Source organism: Urocitellus parryii, chromosome 6, assembly GCF_045843805.1.
Source record: "Urocitellus parryii isolate mUroPar1 chromosome 6, mUroPar1.hap1, whole genome shotgun sequence".
Classification (NCBI taxonomy): domain Eukaryota; kingdom Metazoa; phylum Chordata; class Mammalia; order Rodentia; family Sciuridae; genus Urocitellus; species Urocitellus parryii.
In genome coordinates, this window is record NC_135536.1 from 185,226,634 (window position 1) to 185,243,990 (window position 17,357).

Below are 17,357 nucleotides of genomic sequence, written 5' to 3' on the forward strand. Positions count from 1 at the left end.
GAGCCAGGTGATGCACTACAACAGAAAAAAAAAAAGTTTAAGGAATTATTTAAAAAGGTGTGACCAGGGGTGGTGGGTAGTCAGTGTCTACCCAGAGGCTCTCGTGCCCTTGGCATCACTACTACATGGCAATGGCTACTTATGCTAATCCCTCAGCCTCAATATCTATCATCTATCTATCTATATCTATCTATCTATCTATCTATCTATCTATCTATCTATCTATCTATCTATCATCTCTCCCCTCAGGTGTTAACCAGCTGTGGGAGTGAGCTTAGCCAGTTATGCTGATCTCACTGAAAGTGCCAGGAAGTTAGTGTCCTGGAACAGTCCTAGAAATACAGAGCAGGCCTGGGGGTGGAGCTCAAGGGTGGAGTCCTTGCCCAACATGTGGAGGTCCTGGGTTCAGTCCCCATCACTACACAAAGCAAATACCAGAGTGGATAATCCCGCAGCCTCCTGGCCCCTCAGTTGGGGTAACTCAGACACATTGTCCGTCATCTCCCAGACTGACTGGGGCCTTGAGCTCCAGGAGCAGAGGTAGTGACCTGCCCACACTGGCTTCCTCCGCTCCCTGTCTTATTCCTGCTCTATCCCTCCTGTGTGTCCTGGGATTTCTTCCCAGGTCAACTATTTGCATTCCAAAGTATCTCAGCCTCTGCTTCTGGGGAAACCCTACTCCAGAGAACAGCCTTTAGGGAAAGAACAGGTCATAGAGTAACTGGGGGCTGGTTTAGGAAGGAAGGAAGGAAGGAAGGAAGGAAGGAAGGAAGGAAGGAAGGAAGGAAGGAAAGGAAGAGACTAACTTTACCCTTGGAGAAAGGGCAGGAGGGGACCTGGAGAGGGAGCGGACTGTATGGAGAGGAAGGCCAGCCATCAGCCAGAGCCATGGCAGAGCCATGACCACCCCCATGACTGCAGGGAGGGAGAGAGAATAAACACATGGCTTCTGCCTCCCTCTCGCCCAATCTGCCTGTGCCCATCATTGACCAAATAAAACCAGAAGCCAGAGGGCAAGGGGGCCTGTGGTGTTACCCACAGTGCAAGGCTGGGGCACAGAGCTGTGGCAAAAGGTAGAGTGCGACTGGAGGACACACAGGGGACCTCAGCACACAGACTCTGCTTTCCTGGGTATCTAGTCTTCCCAAAAAGCAGAATTCCAGTAGCCTAGGATCTAGAAAAGGGTTTTTCCAGGTTTTAGGATGAAATTGCCCCCCTCACCCCCAACATTCTAGCTCAAAAGAACGACCCTCTCACTAGCTATCACAATTGTGTAGGCCAGGAGTTGGGGCTGGGCTCGGCTGGGTACTTCTGTTCTTCATGGTATTGACTAAAGTCAGGCTTCCAGCTGACCTGGAGGGTCCAGCATGGCGTCAGGAACATGTCCAACTTCTGGGTGGGCTTGGCTGAAGGGCAAGGCTCAGCTGGTCTGTGAACTGGAGTGGATAAATGTGGGCTCTCCAGCAAGATGACAGTCCCTTCTAGCAGCTCAGGGCTCCCAGAAAGAATGTAAAATGGAATTAATAATTCCAGTGGAATTAAAGACTTCTTATGACCTAGACTCCACGTTCAAGGATATTGCTTCTGCCATGTTCTATCAGTCGGTGAGTCACTTGGGCCAGCCCAGGTGCCAGAGGAAGGAACTTAGACTCAACCTTGCAAGAGGGAAACAGAAAAGAACTCCCTTTAACTAACTGCAAGTCATCCAGGTTGACCAGGGTTTTAGGAACACGCCGGGAAGTGCTGGGACTGATTTTGGAGAGATACTTGAATGTCACCACAGGATGAGATGATGATTAGGTGGAGAGACTAGAGTCAAGTTCAAATTCAAATACCAGTTCTGCATTCTATTTACAATCTATGAGCCAGGCATGTTGTTCCCTCTGACTCAGTGTACTTACCTGTAAAATGAAAACAGTTCCTGCTTTCCAGGGCATCTGGACAGATTAAATGGGATGGTTTGGATAAAGAACTTCCTAGGGTAGCTGGGGCTAAGGGCATTATCAGCATGGCAGCATGAATATTTATCCTGAATTATACCGAGAGATCTTCACAAAGTGACTCTGGAGCTTTGATAATATACTAGAAAGGATTACTTTAGATCCTCTCTCTCATTCCCATATACAATCCAGCCCCAGAGCCACACCCCCAGCCCTATTTTATATTTTATTTAAAGACAGGGTCTCACTGAGTTACTTAGCACCTCACTTTTGCCGAGGCTGGCTTTGAACTCGCTATCCTCCTGCCTCAGCCTCCCAAGGCGCTGAAATTATAGGCCTGCGCCACCAAGTTTGGCCCAGGCTCAGCTAATTTTGCTTGAATATATGTAGCTTGAATCTGAGTCTCCCGTCTTCCCTTCTGTCACCACCATCTTCCACCCAGACCACAGTTGTTGCTCCTTTCTGGTCTTGGCCTCTTAACTGAACTCCAGCAATGAATTCTTCCCTTCATGGCAGGGCACTCAGTCTTCTCAACCTGTGCTGTGGACTCAGAATGCCTGATAGTGGCTCCATAGATCTAGAATGGGGTCTGAGAATGTCCATTTCTTTTCTTTTTCTTCTTTTTCCCAGTACTGGGGATTGAACCCAGAAGCACCCTACCACTGAGTTGTATCCAACCCCTTTTTATTTGTTTATTTTGAGACAGGATCTAAGTAGCTGAAGCTTGCCTTCAATTTGCAATCCTCCTGCCTCAGCCTTCCCACGCACTAACTATGCCTGACTCTGAGAGTGTCCCTTTCTACCCAGCTCCCCTGGGATGGTGATGCTGATGATTCCCAGGCCACACTTTGAGCAGCTGGAGAATCCCCCCCCCCCCCCAAATGAAAGCTTGATCCTGGCTTGCAAACACTTAAAACCCTTCATGGATCCCTAGCACTCTCAGGGGAAAGACGAAACCTCACTGTGTCCCACAGGCCCCACATGATCTATTTTGCACCTGACTCTGTAGTCCTTACCCTCTCACGCTCTTTCCCCCTTATTTATGAATTTGTTAATTTATTTATCTATCATTTTGAAGCAAAACCAGCATCCCACCCCAGACTGGAATACTACCAATAACTTGAGCAGCCCTTTGTGCTCCACTCCTGAGATAGTGTTCTTCTAATATTTATGTTTATCTTTCCTTTGCTTTATATTTTTCCTTACTGATGAGTGTGTTAAATATGCATATTTTGGGTTTTGCTCTTATTTATTCTAAAAATTGCACCATAATGTGTATAGTTTTCGGGATTTTTTTTTTTAACTCACATTATCAGTAGAGCTTTTGTTTTGTTTTAAAAAAACAGGGATTTGCCTAGACTAGCCTTCAACTTGCAATCCTCCTGCCTCAGACTCCAGACTCACTGGAGTCATAGGTGAGCTCAACCACACCCAGCTACCAGATGCCCCTGGTGGGGTCTGTGGCTGAAATGCATTCAGTTTCACTGCTGTAAAGGAGGTCACGGAGTGGTATTTCAGTTGATTTGCTCATCCTCCTGTGAATGGGCCTTAGGGTGCCTCCATTACAGCCAGTGAGGGTGTGAACGTTTGGTTCAGGTCTCTGGGCAGGTTTATCCGGGTAATTGCTCAGACTTACTGTGTCCTGGTCCCCTGGGGGTCTCCAGCCACCCTGGGTTTTCTTTTGTCCCCAGCGCCCTGGAGGCTTCTCCACCGTGACCCCTCCATTGTCCAGTGATTCTGCAGCGAGCTTGGATCTAGCACGTAGACCCAAGCCTCCAAGGCTTCCGAAGCTCACGGGTCCCCTCACCCCACGAACCCCCTCAACCCGGCCGCCTCTAGCTCTGGCCTGCACACAGTAGGCGCCCAGGTAGCAGTGGAAGCGTCGATTGTCGTTGGAAGCGCCGGGAAGGAGGCAGAGCCCGGCTACGCGGCTGCGACGGAGCCCACAGGTGGCTCTGCACGAGTTTTCGGGTCGGTGACAGCCCACCAGAACGCGGAGTCCGGAACACCAGGAAATGCGCGGGCCCGGAGGCGGCGAGGCTGGGGCTCCGGGGAGGGGCGGGGCGGGGCCTGGGAGCGGGGGGGCGGGGCGGGGCCTGGGAGCGGGGGGCGGGGCGGGGCCTGGGAGCGGGGGGGCGGGGCGGGGCCCAGCCCGGTAAAGAGCAGCGTGGCGGGGAGCCGGCTGTGAGGGCCACCGGGAACGGGACCTGCCACTGAGCCAGAGGAAGCCCACCGGCCTTCGGCGGAAGGAGCAGCGCCGGGACACACGCTTGGCACCATGACCCAGAGGCCCACCTTCGACAAGCCCAAAGTGAGCGCGGGCCGGGGCTCCGGGTTCGGGTCTGGCTCCCGATCTGTCGGGGTTTAGGGGGCCCAGCTGCAGGCGTGCTCACCCCAGAAGCACCCCGGAGCTCCTGCGGGCGCTTTCTTTCCTAGGATCAAGTCTCGGCTCGCCTCCGGGTGTTCAGTGGGCGGCAATGAGGCAGGGAGCGTCCAGAACCCGCGGGCGTCCCTGGCCGGCCTGCGGTTCTGCTTCTGCCCCTGACTTGTTCTCTGGTCTCTGCCTCCCCGTCTGCCAAATGCGCGCTCGCGTCGCAGCACTGAGCAGCTGTGTGAACCTAGGCAGGGGCTGGGCGTCTCTGAATCTCAGCGGTATCCTAGTCCTGAGGTCTTTGTCTGTAGGCACCTAGCTTTGAGCCAGGGCGCACTGAGGATCAAAGCAGCAGTGAACTTTATAATGGCTTTTCCCGCGCCAAGGAGCCCAGGTTTGTGGATGCCCCCATGGGATGAACCCTGAGCCAAGCCAGGAAGGGGAAGGAAGCGAGCGCGGCGCGCCCCTTCCTATGCTGGGGCCAAGGGACTGAGGAACCTGGGCTTCGGGCTGCAGTAGGATTCACTGGGGCCAGGACAGGGCCCCTGGCCCCAAGGGAGAGCCCCTGGTCTCTCCACCCACCAGCTGTGGAGTCTTTGTGGCGTCTTGGGAACAGCGGAGTCAGGATAGCTCCAGGTCCACTTGGCCTGCTTTGGAGCCCTACAGATTCTGTATGGGGAGGGGCGGGTCCCAGGAGTCCACCAAGTCCTGCGAATCAGCCAATAGGGTGTTGAGACTGAGAGGCCTGGGGACCTAGTCAACTGCAGCTGGTCTCAACTTATCCAAGAGAGGACAGCGGATATCACAAAAATTTTAGTGAGAATCATGGGGCACAGGGGGAGGAGACAGGAGCAGGCAGGCCTGGACCCCATTATTGATGCCCCCACCACAGAGAAAATGCTCCGCTACACCCTGTCAGAAGTAAGGAGTGTCTGGACAGCCCTACTGCCCCAACCCAGGCCTCCATAGCGTCTTGTCTAGAAGCCCCTGCCCATCATTGCTGCTCATCAGTGCCTTTTGCCATTGAAGACATTTATTTTTTATTTTTAAAATGTTTATGCTTTAGATTCCCTCTGCCCTTGGGCTGCGAACCACCATCCCCTGATGTGAATGTAAGGGAATAAGGGTGAAGCCCCTCGATTGGGTGTGAAGTGGAAATTATGGAGCCAATAACAGGTGACACTTCTATAGTGTTTGGTGTGGGCACCAATTTGACTCTGGTCATACTTTTCTATCAGTCCTATAGGGAGGCCTCATACTGTGGCTCAAGTTCTGGGGTCTCATCCAGTCTCCTCATCTGATTCCTACTGGCAGGTCATTCTTCCCTCTGAGCCTCAGTTTCCACATCTGGGGAATAAGACACCATTTGCTTGCATGGGTGTCTGGATGCTTGAGAGTAAAGATGGCATGTCACCTGCCATGTCTGAGATATGACAGATCTTGTGTCATTGAGCTGGCGAGAAGGCAGGGAAGAGCTGCTGTGACTGGGCCTTCCTGTGGGTGATCAGATAATAAGTATGACCACCCGTTATCACAGGAGACACTTACCAAGGGCTGGTTTTTCTGTGCCAGGCACCAGCCTAAACACAGTAACTACAAGAATTTATTGGATACTGTGAAGCAGCCAGACCCATCTCCATTTAGAGATGAAGAACAGGCACAGAGAACTTAACTAGGCCTGAGTTCAAAGCAGCTGAGTTGAGATCTGAGACCAGGGAAGGTGGCTTTGAAATTCTGTGCCCCTAACCACCTCTCCTGAGCTCTGTTTGTGGGAGCCTTGGGGATGGGGATGCTAGTATCTAGGTGCAGACATCTGGGAGAGGGGCATTTGCTGGATTCTTTAGCTTCTCAAACCTGTCACTCGCTGGGGCCCAGGACCTGGCCAGCTTTAAGAGGGCAGCATGGGTGGTACTTTTCAAACTTCATGTGCACCCAAATCAACTGGCTTTGAGTGTTTGAATATTTGGGCTTTGGTTGGGGACATCTGCCTCTGGTCTACAGACACCTTTAAGAAGCAAGGCCCTCGGATGTGGCTATCCCATTTGATGATCATTCCAACAAATGCATCCCAAGAACTTTCTGGGCAATGGAGAAGGAGGCAAGGGGGTAGATGTATGTCCTTTATCACTCTTTGTTCCCAGGAGGCAGGGCTAGAAAATCCTGTGGTCCTCAGGTGTTATTTGTCCTGGAGGGCAGGGCTGAGCACACACCCATTTTTGTAATTATAACAATGGCTGTCCTGTGAGTGGCCTTGGGTACCCTCTGGCAATTCTTCCTCAGAATTCTGGATGACCCAACAAGGCAGATGTCTTCATCACCATTTATAGATGAAGAAACTGAGACCTATAGAGGTGAGGGAACTTGCCCAATGCTACACGAAATCTGAGCACCTTGAAGCTGTAGACTGGCATGTGAAGCGCCCAGGCTGGGGAGGGACTGTGCTATCTCTTCCCCATGCAGAGGGATTGGGACCAAGCACCAGTGTGCTTTTTCTTTCACACACTTAAATATCTACTCTGTACCAGGCACAGTTCTAACTGCTTTGCATATATGTTAACTCATTACATGCTCACATAGCCTTACATATGAGGAAACTGAGTCAGAGAGGGGAGGAACTTGCCAAAGTCACACAGTCAGAAAGCAGCAAAACTAGATTTGAACCCAGATGGACCTAAAACTCAAGTGAATGCTATTAACTGTTTTCTATTTTGCTACATTGTCATCCCCACTTTGTCGGTGGGGGTGGGGGGGTGGAAGGAGGAAGGAGGGTGAGGGCAGAGAAATTAGAATCAAGGTGGCAACTTGGTCTTGCACTTGAGATACACCAGGGTTGAATACCTGCCTCACCATTACATCCTCAGATAGGCAAGTCCTGAACCTCAGCTACTTCTTCCATAAAGTGGATTGAAAAGCACCAATGTCTTTCTGGGCTTGGGAGCACATACCTGTAATCTGGCTTTAGGAGGCTGAGGCAGGAAGAACACAAGTTTGAGGCCAGCCTGGGTAAGTTAGTTGAACCCCAGTACCAAAAACCAAAACCAAAACAACAACAACAACAAAAGCAAATAAACAAAAAATCCAAACACAATGTCCTGGGGTTCTCAGGGAAAACTGAGGTGCCAGTGTTTCTTCTGCAGTGATTGGCAGGCCCTCGGGTGTGTGTGTCCTAGCTGTAGGGTCTTTGGAAAGCCTCCCCACCCACAGAATGGCACTCCTTTGTGTCCCTGTGACAAAGCCTCTGATGGCTCTTGTCCTGGCTCTCAGTGCCTTTTAGTAACCAGAGCCACCAGGACAGCCTGCCTACTATGGGGATGAATGAAGGAGACGGGGTTTCATTAAAACCTTTTGTTTGACAGAAAAGGACAATTCCCCAGAGAGGGGAATTGACCCGTGGGTACACAGGGATCAAGGAGGCCAGCCAGCCTCATGATTCCACATCCAACCTCAGCATGGTGTGGTGGGGGGAGCTGGGAGGACTTGACCTCCCGTCCAGGCATTCTGAGATGATTTCTATCTTGCCCCTCTCAGGATGCTTGGGTGGGAGGACAAGTCGGGGAAGGTGACAGTATGCTCTGACCTTGGACCACAGTGGTATGGGGGAGCCCGAGGTGAAGTTTGATGGTGCTGAGGGAGGTTCACCCTCACCCCTAAGTGCACCAAGGTCCCAGAGCAGCTGTGGGGGCAGATAGCCACTGTGGTTTTGGTGCTTGTAATCTGGCTTTAGGAGCTGAGGGAGGTAGAAGAGCTGAGGATTTGATCTTGAGCCCTAGACAGGGCCTGGGTTGACCAAGTCTGAGTCCTGATCTCCCATTTATTAGTGAGGGAGTTTCAACAAACTCCTTCACCGTGCCTCCGTTTTCCCCGTAAAATGGGAATTTTACCCACATGCATCTCACAGACCTCAAGCCTGGGCTCAGCATGGACGCCAGGGCTAGCTGCTGTTGGTTAGTGAGCAGCAGCAGCAGCTGCAGCCTGGTTGTGAGTCGTGCTGCTTGACTTCCCATGGTATACCCAGCCCTGGCCTCACAGGGTGCGGGGGGCTTGTTGCTGCAGTGAAAACTTTTGGATTTAAGGTCAAAACAATTTCTGGCCGTGGTATCCATTAGTCTCTGACACTCATCAGTCTTATGTTGATCTCTCTGAGGCTCAGTCTGGTCACCTAAAAAGTGGGAGTAACTGGGTTATTTCTAGGCTGTGGCCCCACACAGTATCCATTAAGCAGAAAGCACATCTTGCCATCTGGGAAACCTCTGGGGAGGCTCATGGCAGCAACAGAGAGCTCAGCCAGGTGTCAAGGGACTGCTCGGCCAGCACCTTCTACTCTGTATCTAGCAGCTGCAGAAGCCCAGAGTGGGCTGAGCATGAAGGGCTTCCTGGAGGAGGCAGGGCTGAAACTGTGTGGACCCAGGGCTGCTGCCTCCTGAACTGCCCCCCCCCCCGCCAAAAAAAATTCAGTTGAGAGACCATGGGGGCATGAGGCACTGACCCCTGGCACCACCCAGCTTGCTGCCAAGAGCAGAGTTGGGAAGGAAGGGCTTGTAGCTGGCAGTTGGCACCTGGGGCTCATCTGGGTTCTGGCTGCAGTGCTGAGGCCCCCAGGGCTGGTCAGACCCTGTCTGGATTCTTTTCCAGGCCCAAGGTGGGAAGTCAGTGCCTTCCTTACAGCAGAGAGACGTGGTGCAGGGGAGGAGATGGCAATCACTGGGTCATTTGAGCATGTTTTGCAGTGCCAGGTGCTGTGCCAGCACTGAGGGTACAGCAAGACGACACAGACAAGGTCCCTGCCATGGGGGGGGGGGGAGACGGATGTGTTATATAAATGAGCCAAAGGTCAGCGGATGAGAACAAGGAAGGAGGGTGAGATTGCTCCCCAGAGAGGTCAGGAGGCCAGGCACAGGCTTGGCAGGAGGGCCAGGGAGGGACTGAGGCCTGTGGGTGGGACTCCAGCTCAGAGGCTGGAGGAGTTGGGTTCCAACCTTGCTCTACCATCATCAATCAGTGTGACCCTGGGAAGGTCACTGTGGTCTCCAAGCTGAGCTTGGCCATCACCAGGCTGAACATTGTCAGTTGCTGTACCCATTTGAAGAGAGCCCTGGCTCTCTCTTGCATTAATATTTAAACACTTTTCCCAGAAGTCATCTCACAGATCCTTCATGTCCCCTTTCCTGTTCACTGCCTGAGTTCCCTGCTCTCAGAGGCTCTGAGGAAGTAGCCCAACTCCCTGGGGTGGCAGGAGCCCCATCTGGGTGGTCCTGCCTGGCAACATCCCCTGTCCCATGACCCCCTTCTCTGAACCTGAGCTTCAGTTCCTCCATCCGCCCCATTTTCTCTTGCTGCGTGGAGTTTGCAGTGCTGTTCCCTGTGCCTAGAATGCTCTTCCTGCCCCTCCCTCTCCTGCGCTGCCTCACTGGCTCCTCTTCATCCTTCAGCATACTGCTGCTGGAGGCCTGCTTTCCTGGGAGGCCACCACTGGCCTCCAGCTGGGCTCAGGTCTTTGGCCTGTTGCTCTCCATTTAGGGCTCTGTTTGTATTTCCTGAGGGCCATCTTGGTTTGAGCCTGTACATTTATCCATGTGACATTTGCCTGACCCCTGTCCCCTGTACTAGACGGCATGTGCCATGGGATCCCCTCCCCCAGGCTCATTTCTCAGCAGCCTCTTACAGCTCTCATCTCTCAGCCTCCATCATCCCCTCCAATGTTTAGGACCAAGATCAAAGAAAACAAACTTCTCTTGAACCCACATCCACTTCCTGCCCTCTCACAGGCCATTTGTTTCCCATCCAGGGATAAAATTTATGAAATAGTCAAAAATTTCTCCATTTTCTTACTCACCTCCCCTCCCTGTTCAGTATGGATTCGGCCCTTGCTTAGGCCTCTCTAGGGCACTTATTCTCAACTTGACTGCATTTAAAAAAAAAACAAAGTGTAGATCTTTAAAGACAGTAGGGCTGGGGTGTAGCTCCAAGGTACAGCACTTAACCTAGCAGGTGGAGGAGCCCTGGGTTCAGTCTGCAGCTGAGCCTTTTGTACACACACACACACACACACACACACACACACACACACACAAGCTAGGCCTGAGCCCACCCCCAGGATTGGGTTATGAGTGATCTAGGGCCCGAGCATTTGTGACTTTCTGAAGGTCCCCTGGTGCTCCTAATGGGTTGAGAACTACTCCAGGGTCCCTAGTGCCTACATTCTTAAACCAAGGGGTGTTTTCCAGCCCGCCTACCCTTGACTTCTGGGAAGGCCTGGCTGTATGTGTTTCCTGTAACAAATTACCACATACCAGGAAGCCTAAAACCACAGAAATTTATTCCCTTATAGTTCTAGAGGCCAGAAGTCCAAAATCAGGGTAGTAGCAGGACTATTCACCCTCTGAGGACTTGGGGAAGGGGGTCCCATTCTGTCTTTTCCAGCCTCAGGAGCACTGGTCTCTGGCTTGGTGATCACAGTGCTACTTCCTGTGGGGTGCCTATCTCTGTCTCTGTGATAAGGACACAAGGTTTCATCAAGGCCCACCAGGTTGTCCAGAGAAAGTACTTTCTCTCAAGATTTTTGAGAGTCCCATATTCTGCCATATAAGGTCATATTTTACAGGTTCTGGGGATTGGGCTATAGACAGCTTTAGGGGAGTCAGCATCGAGATCCCACTATGCTGACCTGGTGGGCACTGCTCCCCCTTGACGTCCCATGGCCAGGCCCTGCTGCTCATCAGGCAACTCTGTGCCTCCTACTTCTGCCTCCCTGGCTCAGCCCTGGAGTGCTGGCCTGTGAAGGCCTGGGCCTAGGCCTAAGCCTCTCCTTCCTTAACGTGCTGTCTCTGACTCAGCTGCAGGTGCCATCTCCCGCCTGGGTCTCAGAGCGCCTCCTGACCCTGGTATCACTCTGTCTGTGAGACAGTTGACAGAGAAGGTGACCTCCCTTCCCTGAGCCTCTGCTTTCTCAAATGTCTCAAAGGTGGCTCCGGCTGAACCAAGCCAGCCATGCCACTCTCCCCACGTCCCTGTCCCCATCCTTAGGATCTGGCTGTCTTCCAGGATCTCTGCCTTAGCCTGTGGGAATCACCACCCACCCAGGCCTACTCTGAAGTGTTTGTTTCCTTTGACAGCTTTCTGTCCCCATTTTCCCCTGTCTACCTCGTGACAGGGGGTCCAAGCCTCTCTGTCACCCTCTCCCTCTGGCCAGCTTTGAGCCCTGCATGGCTTCTCCATGGCCTCAGGAGAAAGCCCAGCTCCCTGTGGCTGCAGAGCCTGCCTGGCTGGTCCTGCCCTGCAGTGCCCCTCTCCCAGGACCTCCTTCTCTGAACCTGACCTTCAGTTCCTCCATACATCCCATTTTCTCTTGTTCTTTCTGCCCAGAATGTTCTTCCTGCCTTCCTCCTGACTCTTGCCTAGTTAGGTCCTCCGTGGGCTCGGTTCTTTGGTTTGTTACTCTTGCAGGATTTATGCTTGTGTTTCCTGAGGGGCCTTCTTGGTTTGAGACTGCACATTTATCCACGTGACATTGGTTTGATACCTCTGTCCCTTGCTGGACCGCATGTGACACAGGAACAAGACTTCATCCCTTTTGCTTTGGTCTGCACCCCTAGCACCCAGCAGTGCTACATAATTTTTATTAATTGATTGATTTTTCTGTTCTGGGGTGCTCTACAACCCAGCTGCATCCCCAGCCCTTTTTAATTTTTTTTATTTTATTTTGAGACAGGGTCTTTCTCTGTTGCCCAGGCTGGCCTGGGACCTGTGATCCTCTTGCCTCAGCCTCCTGAGTTGTTGGGACTCCAGGTGTGGGCCATCTAACCTGGCATTGTTTTTTAGTGAAAGGTTGGCGGTGGACTCGTGTTTACCTTTTGCTGTGTGTCGCTGTGTGTCAGGTGCTCCAGGTGCATTAATGTGGTTGACCTCATGAAGCCTTAGGAGGAAGGCATATTGTTCTTCCCATTTGACAGGTGAGGTTATGGAGACACAGAGAGTGGTGACTTTCTTCAGGTCACACGGGAAGTGAACGGAGAAGCCAGGATGCCATCTGTCACTGCGTGATGCTCTCAGAATAGTATAACTCCCTCTGTTATATCTTCCCCATAGCCTTATGAGGGTTAAGGATAAGAAAGTAGAGATTCAGAGAGGGGAGGATACTTGCTCTAGGTCACACAGCTGCTTGACAGATCTCTGGGCTACAGGGTCCTAATGCTGAGTGTGCTTTAGCCAGGGGTGGGAATTAAATTAGTTGGTCAGGGACCCAACAGCTAACTTGACCCCAAGTCTGGGTGTGAGGACTGCTGTTCCTCACCAGGTGGAAGACTCAGGAGACATCTGGGCACCCTGAGTCCTGCCTGTGGGAGGCTTGGCATCTCTGGTCCTTGCCAGTCCTGTGGGCCCCAGCCAAGTCTCCTCTGTAAGGGCCAGCTCCCTGGTTGCTGCTCTTCCTCACCAAGGCACCTAACTTTCTTATCTGGGCCTCCAAGTTCCAGAGGTGGTCCTTTTCTGTGGAGTTGTCAGTGGGGATTTTTTTTTTAATTATTCCCTGGCCTGGGAAGTTTCCTCTCTAACCTGGAATAGGCAAAGTCCCTTAGCCCACGGTCTCCCGGCACCTGCCGTGCCTCTTACCAGCTCACAGTGAATGCCCTGGTTGAAAGGCAGGGCTGTTCCCCTGGGGCCATACCTGAGCGCCACAGTGTCTTTTATAAATCCTTACAATTTTTCTTAGACAAGGCGGTGTAAAGTCCCATTGTTTTTGAATTGAGGAAGCTGAGGCTTAGAAGATATCAAGCACCTTGTCTGAGGTCCCACAGCCAGAGAAGGAGCAGCACTAGAGTAAAGCCAGATGGGTGGTCTCCAAGCCCCTGCTGGTAGTCTTGGCTTTGTGTATAAGATGTGAGATGAGACTGAGTCCATGGGGAGTGATCGCCAAGACCACCAAGTATCCAGTACCCTACCTAGAGTACTAGAAAGACCTCGTGCTGCTGAATATCAATTCCCCCAACGTGGAGCCTGAACTTTTAAATGTTGCAGGTTCTCACTGTGGTATCTGTAGTCCTTAGTCCTCTCTGCTGAACTTGGATTTGCAGGTGGCTGAGAGGAGGAGCTATCTGAGAGGTGGCTGGGGCTGAAGGGTTCCCAGGGGACCCTGGCTGGCCTTGTGGTTAAGAGCACAATCTTGGGAATTGGCTCTGCCATTGCCTGGCTGGGATTAGGAGCAGGGCCCTGGGTCGGGTTCCTGTTGACATTGCTTGCTCCATGGCCTCGGACAAGAAATTTAACCTCTCGGAACCTCAGTGTCCTCAGTTGTGAAAGAGAGATAGCAGCTGAGCCCACCCCATGGTGAGGGTTAAATCAAAGCATGTGGTCAGTGTCCAGGCAGTGGTGGCCCGTGGTCCTCATGGTTGACGTTAACAACCCCTGAAAGTTTCTTCAGGCACCCATGGGTGTCCCCTCTCTCTTCCCTCTGCCCCTTGCAGGTAGAACTGCATGTCCACCTGGATGGAGCCATCAAGCCTGAAACCATCTTATACTACGGCAGGTAAGTCCATAGCCAGGAGCTGCCTCCCCAGAGGTTGAGGGAGTCCACGGCTCCTCAAAATTTCCTAGAAAAGTCCAGGGTCATTGTTTTTTATGGATCCTTGTGGGAATCAAGCCAGCCCATGGGCAGAAGAAGGTGGTCTGTGGGGGTTGAGGTCAGCTAGGGCCTCCTTCTGGGGCTGTCTGGGAGATGCCTCTCCTACTCCTCTCTGCATCCTTCACCTGTTTACTGCCCACTCACTGTTTGGAGCTGGAAGGACTCAGTTCACCCCCATGATCTTCAAAAGTTCACCACACTTGAACGTTCTATCCTGTAAACCAGGATCCTCTCAGGTGTCCAGGCACTTGTGCCGTAGTCTGGCTAGGCTGCCCAAGTCCGGCTAGGCAAAATAACCGACAAGTGACAAGCAACTTGAAGGTTGAAGCAGGAACTACATTATTGCCAGTGAACTCAGCAGGAACTGAGAACTCAAAGTAGCGGGCACCCAGGGTAGCAGGAGCCGCCTCTCTGCCGGACTGTAGAGGTACATATATGTCGCGACCCCTTGCCCGCAAGGAAGACGCAACTCAGGAATCTTCTTTCAGCAGTTTATTCAGGTCCTTGATACTTTTTCTTCTTTCAGCTGTTTATTCAGGCCTTTGTATTGACATGTCTTTTAGCTTCTACTGCTACTCCTACTACTACTTCTACTGCTACTCCTACTGCCACTACTACTACTGCTACTACTACTGCCACTACTACTACTCCCGTGTGCCCCAGCCTTAATAAAGCAGATAAAGCCCCAATGCACAACTGCCACGTGGACTTTTCTCATAGGGTGCCAAGTCACAGCGTGCCAACTCATTCTGATAAGGAGTTGTTTGTCACAGACTACAGGGGAAACCAGCGCCATCTTGTAATGGCGGCCACAGTTCACAGAAACGGCTCACCACAGTTCCCCCTTTTTTGTTTTATTACGACAATACAGGCGAGAGTAGAGGTCCTATCCCACTGTACAGAAGTGGCTGCATAGTATGGCCCAGCCTTAAGGAGGGCCCTTCCCCAAACCTGAGGCCATATCAGCCGACGCCTTTTTTCGTGGGGCGGGGCGTGGACGTCCAACCCGCATGCAATAGGACATGCTCTCCTTGAGGTCCACTTCAAGGATCACTCAAGTGCAGTGCCTTGCCTCGCATCCTGTATCGTGACGATGGTAGACGAAGGGGGACAGCTGAGGCTGAACTGTGGCTGTTTAGAAATACAACGACAAACAAGTTGGCAGCACCCTGAAAGAAAGGCACGGACAGCAGAAAGGGGGAGAAATTCGGTCGTGACATCTGCCATTGTTAGATAAAGGTCAAGACGTTCCCGTGGAATCTCAGGCGGATAAACAGGAGGCCTAGTGAGCTGGCCACTTCAACATGCAGAACAAGGAATTGGGGGCTGGGCCCCGGGGGCCAGGGAAGGCCTGCTATCAGCAAGTTCCCCTCTTTTGTTTATTGCATGTCAAAGGGAATCAAGTAGCCCCTGTCTTAGGTCGTCCACCGCCCCTGCACTGCTTACCCGTCTCTGGGGAGGCCCCATTCCCCTGTCTTAGGTTGCCGTGCAAGCGTGGAAGTTGCCCGTCACTGGGTACTACAAGATCAGCTCAGCGTGTTGTGGCCAACAGGACATTGTCATGGTAACCGCCTCCATAAACAGGACCCATGACCATCACCATCAAATGGCAGGTGTAGTTGAACCGTAAGATTAGTTAGTAAAGATCCTAGTGCAGAAAGGCAGGGAGGAGAGGTATGCACAGAGGAAAGATATAGTAGAAGTTCCAGCATTAGAAGAGTGACAAAAGAAGGACATGTCGATCCCAGTGCAATGTTATAATAACTTGGGGTGCAACGACCATGTCAAAGGTTTACTGTTTAAGATGCGCAAGCCAGACCTGTGGCGAGTTGCCATTTTCTAAAGCAGCAAGAGCTTGTATGATCAGAGCCTTATCGTGAGCACTGCAGGCCTTGAGGCGACAGAGAAACCACAAGCAGAGAATCACACCAAAGCAACACATAGTACCAAAAATGTCTACTCCCACCCACTCCTTAAAAAAGGAAAAGGCAGAAGAAATCCAAAGGGTGAATTGTCCCAAAGTCACCGGTATGACACGGGTGTTGTTCAAAACAGCTATCTGAGTCAGTTGAGACTGGATCAAATTTTCTGCCACCATGGACCAATTTTTGGCCAAGTACTCTCCGATGATGCGGGAAGCATTCCTGGAATTATTAAATCTGACAGAGGTTATGCATAAATGTGCATGTTGGTCAACACAACCCAAAAGCACCAAGTCAGCCAATTCTTCTACCTGAGCTTGGAGTAAATCTATTCTTTGGTTGGCAGCTAAAATCCCTGACAAAAGATGTTGGTTAACTTTATTTTGAGAATCGAGTATGGTGGAAGTTTGTTGAATAACCTGATTAATAGTGGCAGCAGTTTGGACCTGATTAAGAGCCTGTTTGCATTCAGCAAGCTGCTCCTTAATCTTCACTTTATCAGTTAAAAGAGCATCCTTTACCAATCTCCATAGAGAGAAAGTAGCAATCGGACTCTATCTGGACTTTGGTCCCTCAACAACTTTTGGAGATCCTGCTTTACCAAATCCCAATCACTGTTATTAAGAAAGCCTCCCGTCAGAAACCAAGGACAAGCCTGGGCTATACCTTCAACGAATTCAGTTGCTGTCTTGGTTTTTATTTCTGTTCCTTGTTTGTTTAACAGTTCTTTAACTTCGTTGGCCAGACGAAGTTTCACTGTTGAGTTACCCATGGTACGTACCCTGTCTCTTTAAATTATCTTTGATCCAATCTTCCCCCTTCTCCCTTAGAAGGTGAGCCTTGTCTGCTTACCTCTGTTTTCCGAATCTCGGTAAGGACCTCCAGATGCCAAGTCCGGCTAACGGAAACCGAGTCCGGCGAGAGACGTCGAGGTTAAAAAATAATAAAAAAATCACAGGACACCAACGTTCTTCATCCAGGAGGAGGCATGTGTGTGTTTTTTTTTTTTTTTTTTTTGCTTTTTATATTTTGGAACAATTTTTGAAAACCTTAGAATCTATAAACAAATTATTATATTTTGAGAAGAAATATCAATGAAAATAAAGTTAAAACCTTTAGATATTTTGGAGAAATAATTATAATAATTTATCATTATATGAGTTTGAACAATAACCTTGAGAAGTAGAAATTACTTGATTGTATTTTTACTTAAAAGCAAATTTATAGTAAACACATTTATCTCAAATATCTGTAACTGAAAAAACAGAGTATCTGATAAATGTAAATATAAAACTTAAATTATAGGTTTTCTGTTGAAGAAAAACAATTAGGCAAATATATATTAACTAATCAATTAGGCATGTGCTAATTAATTTATAGATTGACAAATATAGGTTATCTAAATATCTAAAATATATATATAAAGAATAAGAACATAACTTATAATTGTATTAACTTTATGTAACCACGTGGTCTTAAAATATTTGGATCCATTTAAATTTATTTTT

General features: G+C 50.6%; 1 protein-coding gene across 2 annotated transcripts in view; it reads left to right on the forward strand.

Annotated features, from left to right (window-relative positions):
- Nucleotides 1-4,103: 4,103 nt before the first annotated feature.
- The window catches only part of LOC144255269 (adenosine deaminase), a 30,489-nt gene continuing 17,235 nt past the window's right edge, over nt 4,104-17,357 (forward strand). For both annotated transcript variants that reach the window (XM_077799520.1, XM_077799521.1), the window contains exons 1-2: nt 4,104-4,251; nt 13,770-13,831. In XM_077799520.1, coding sequence (XP_077655646.1) covers nt 4,219-4,251; nt 13,770-13,831 — 95 coding nt within the window. In that variant the 5' untranslated portion in view covers nt 4,104-4,218. The remainder of the gene's footprint in view (nt 4,252-13,769; nt 13,832-17,357) is intronic.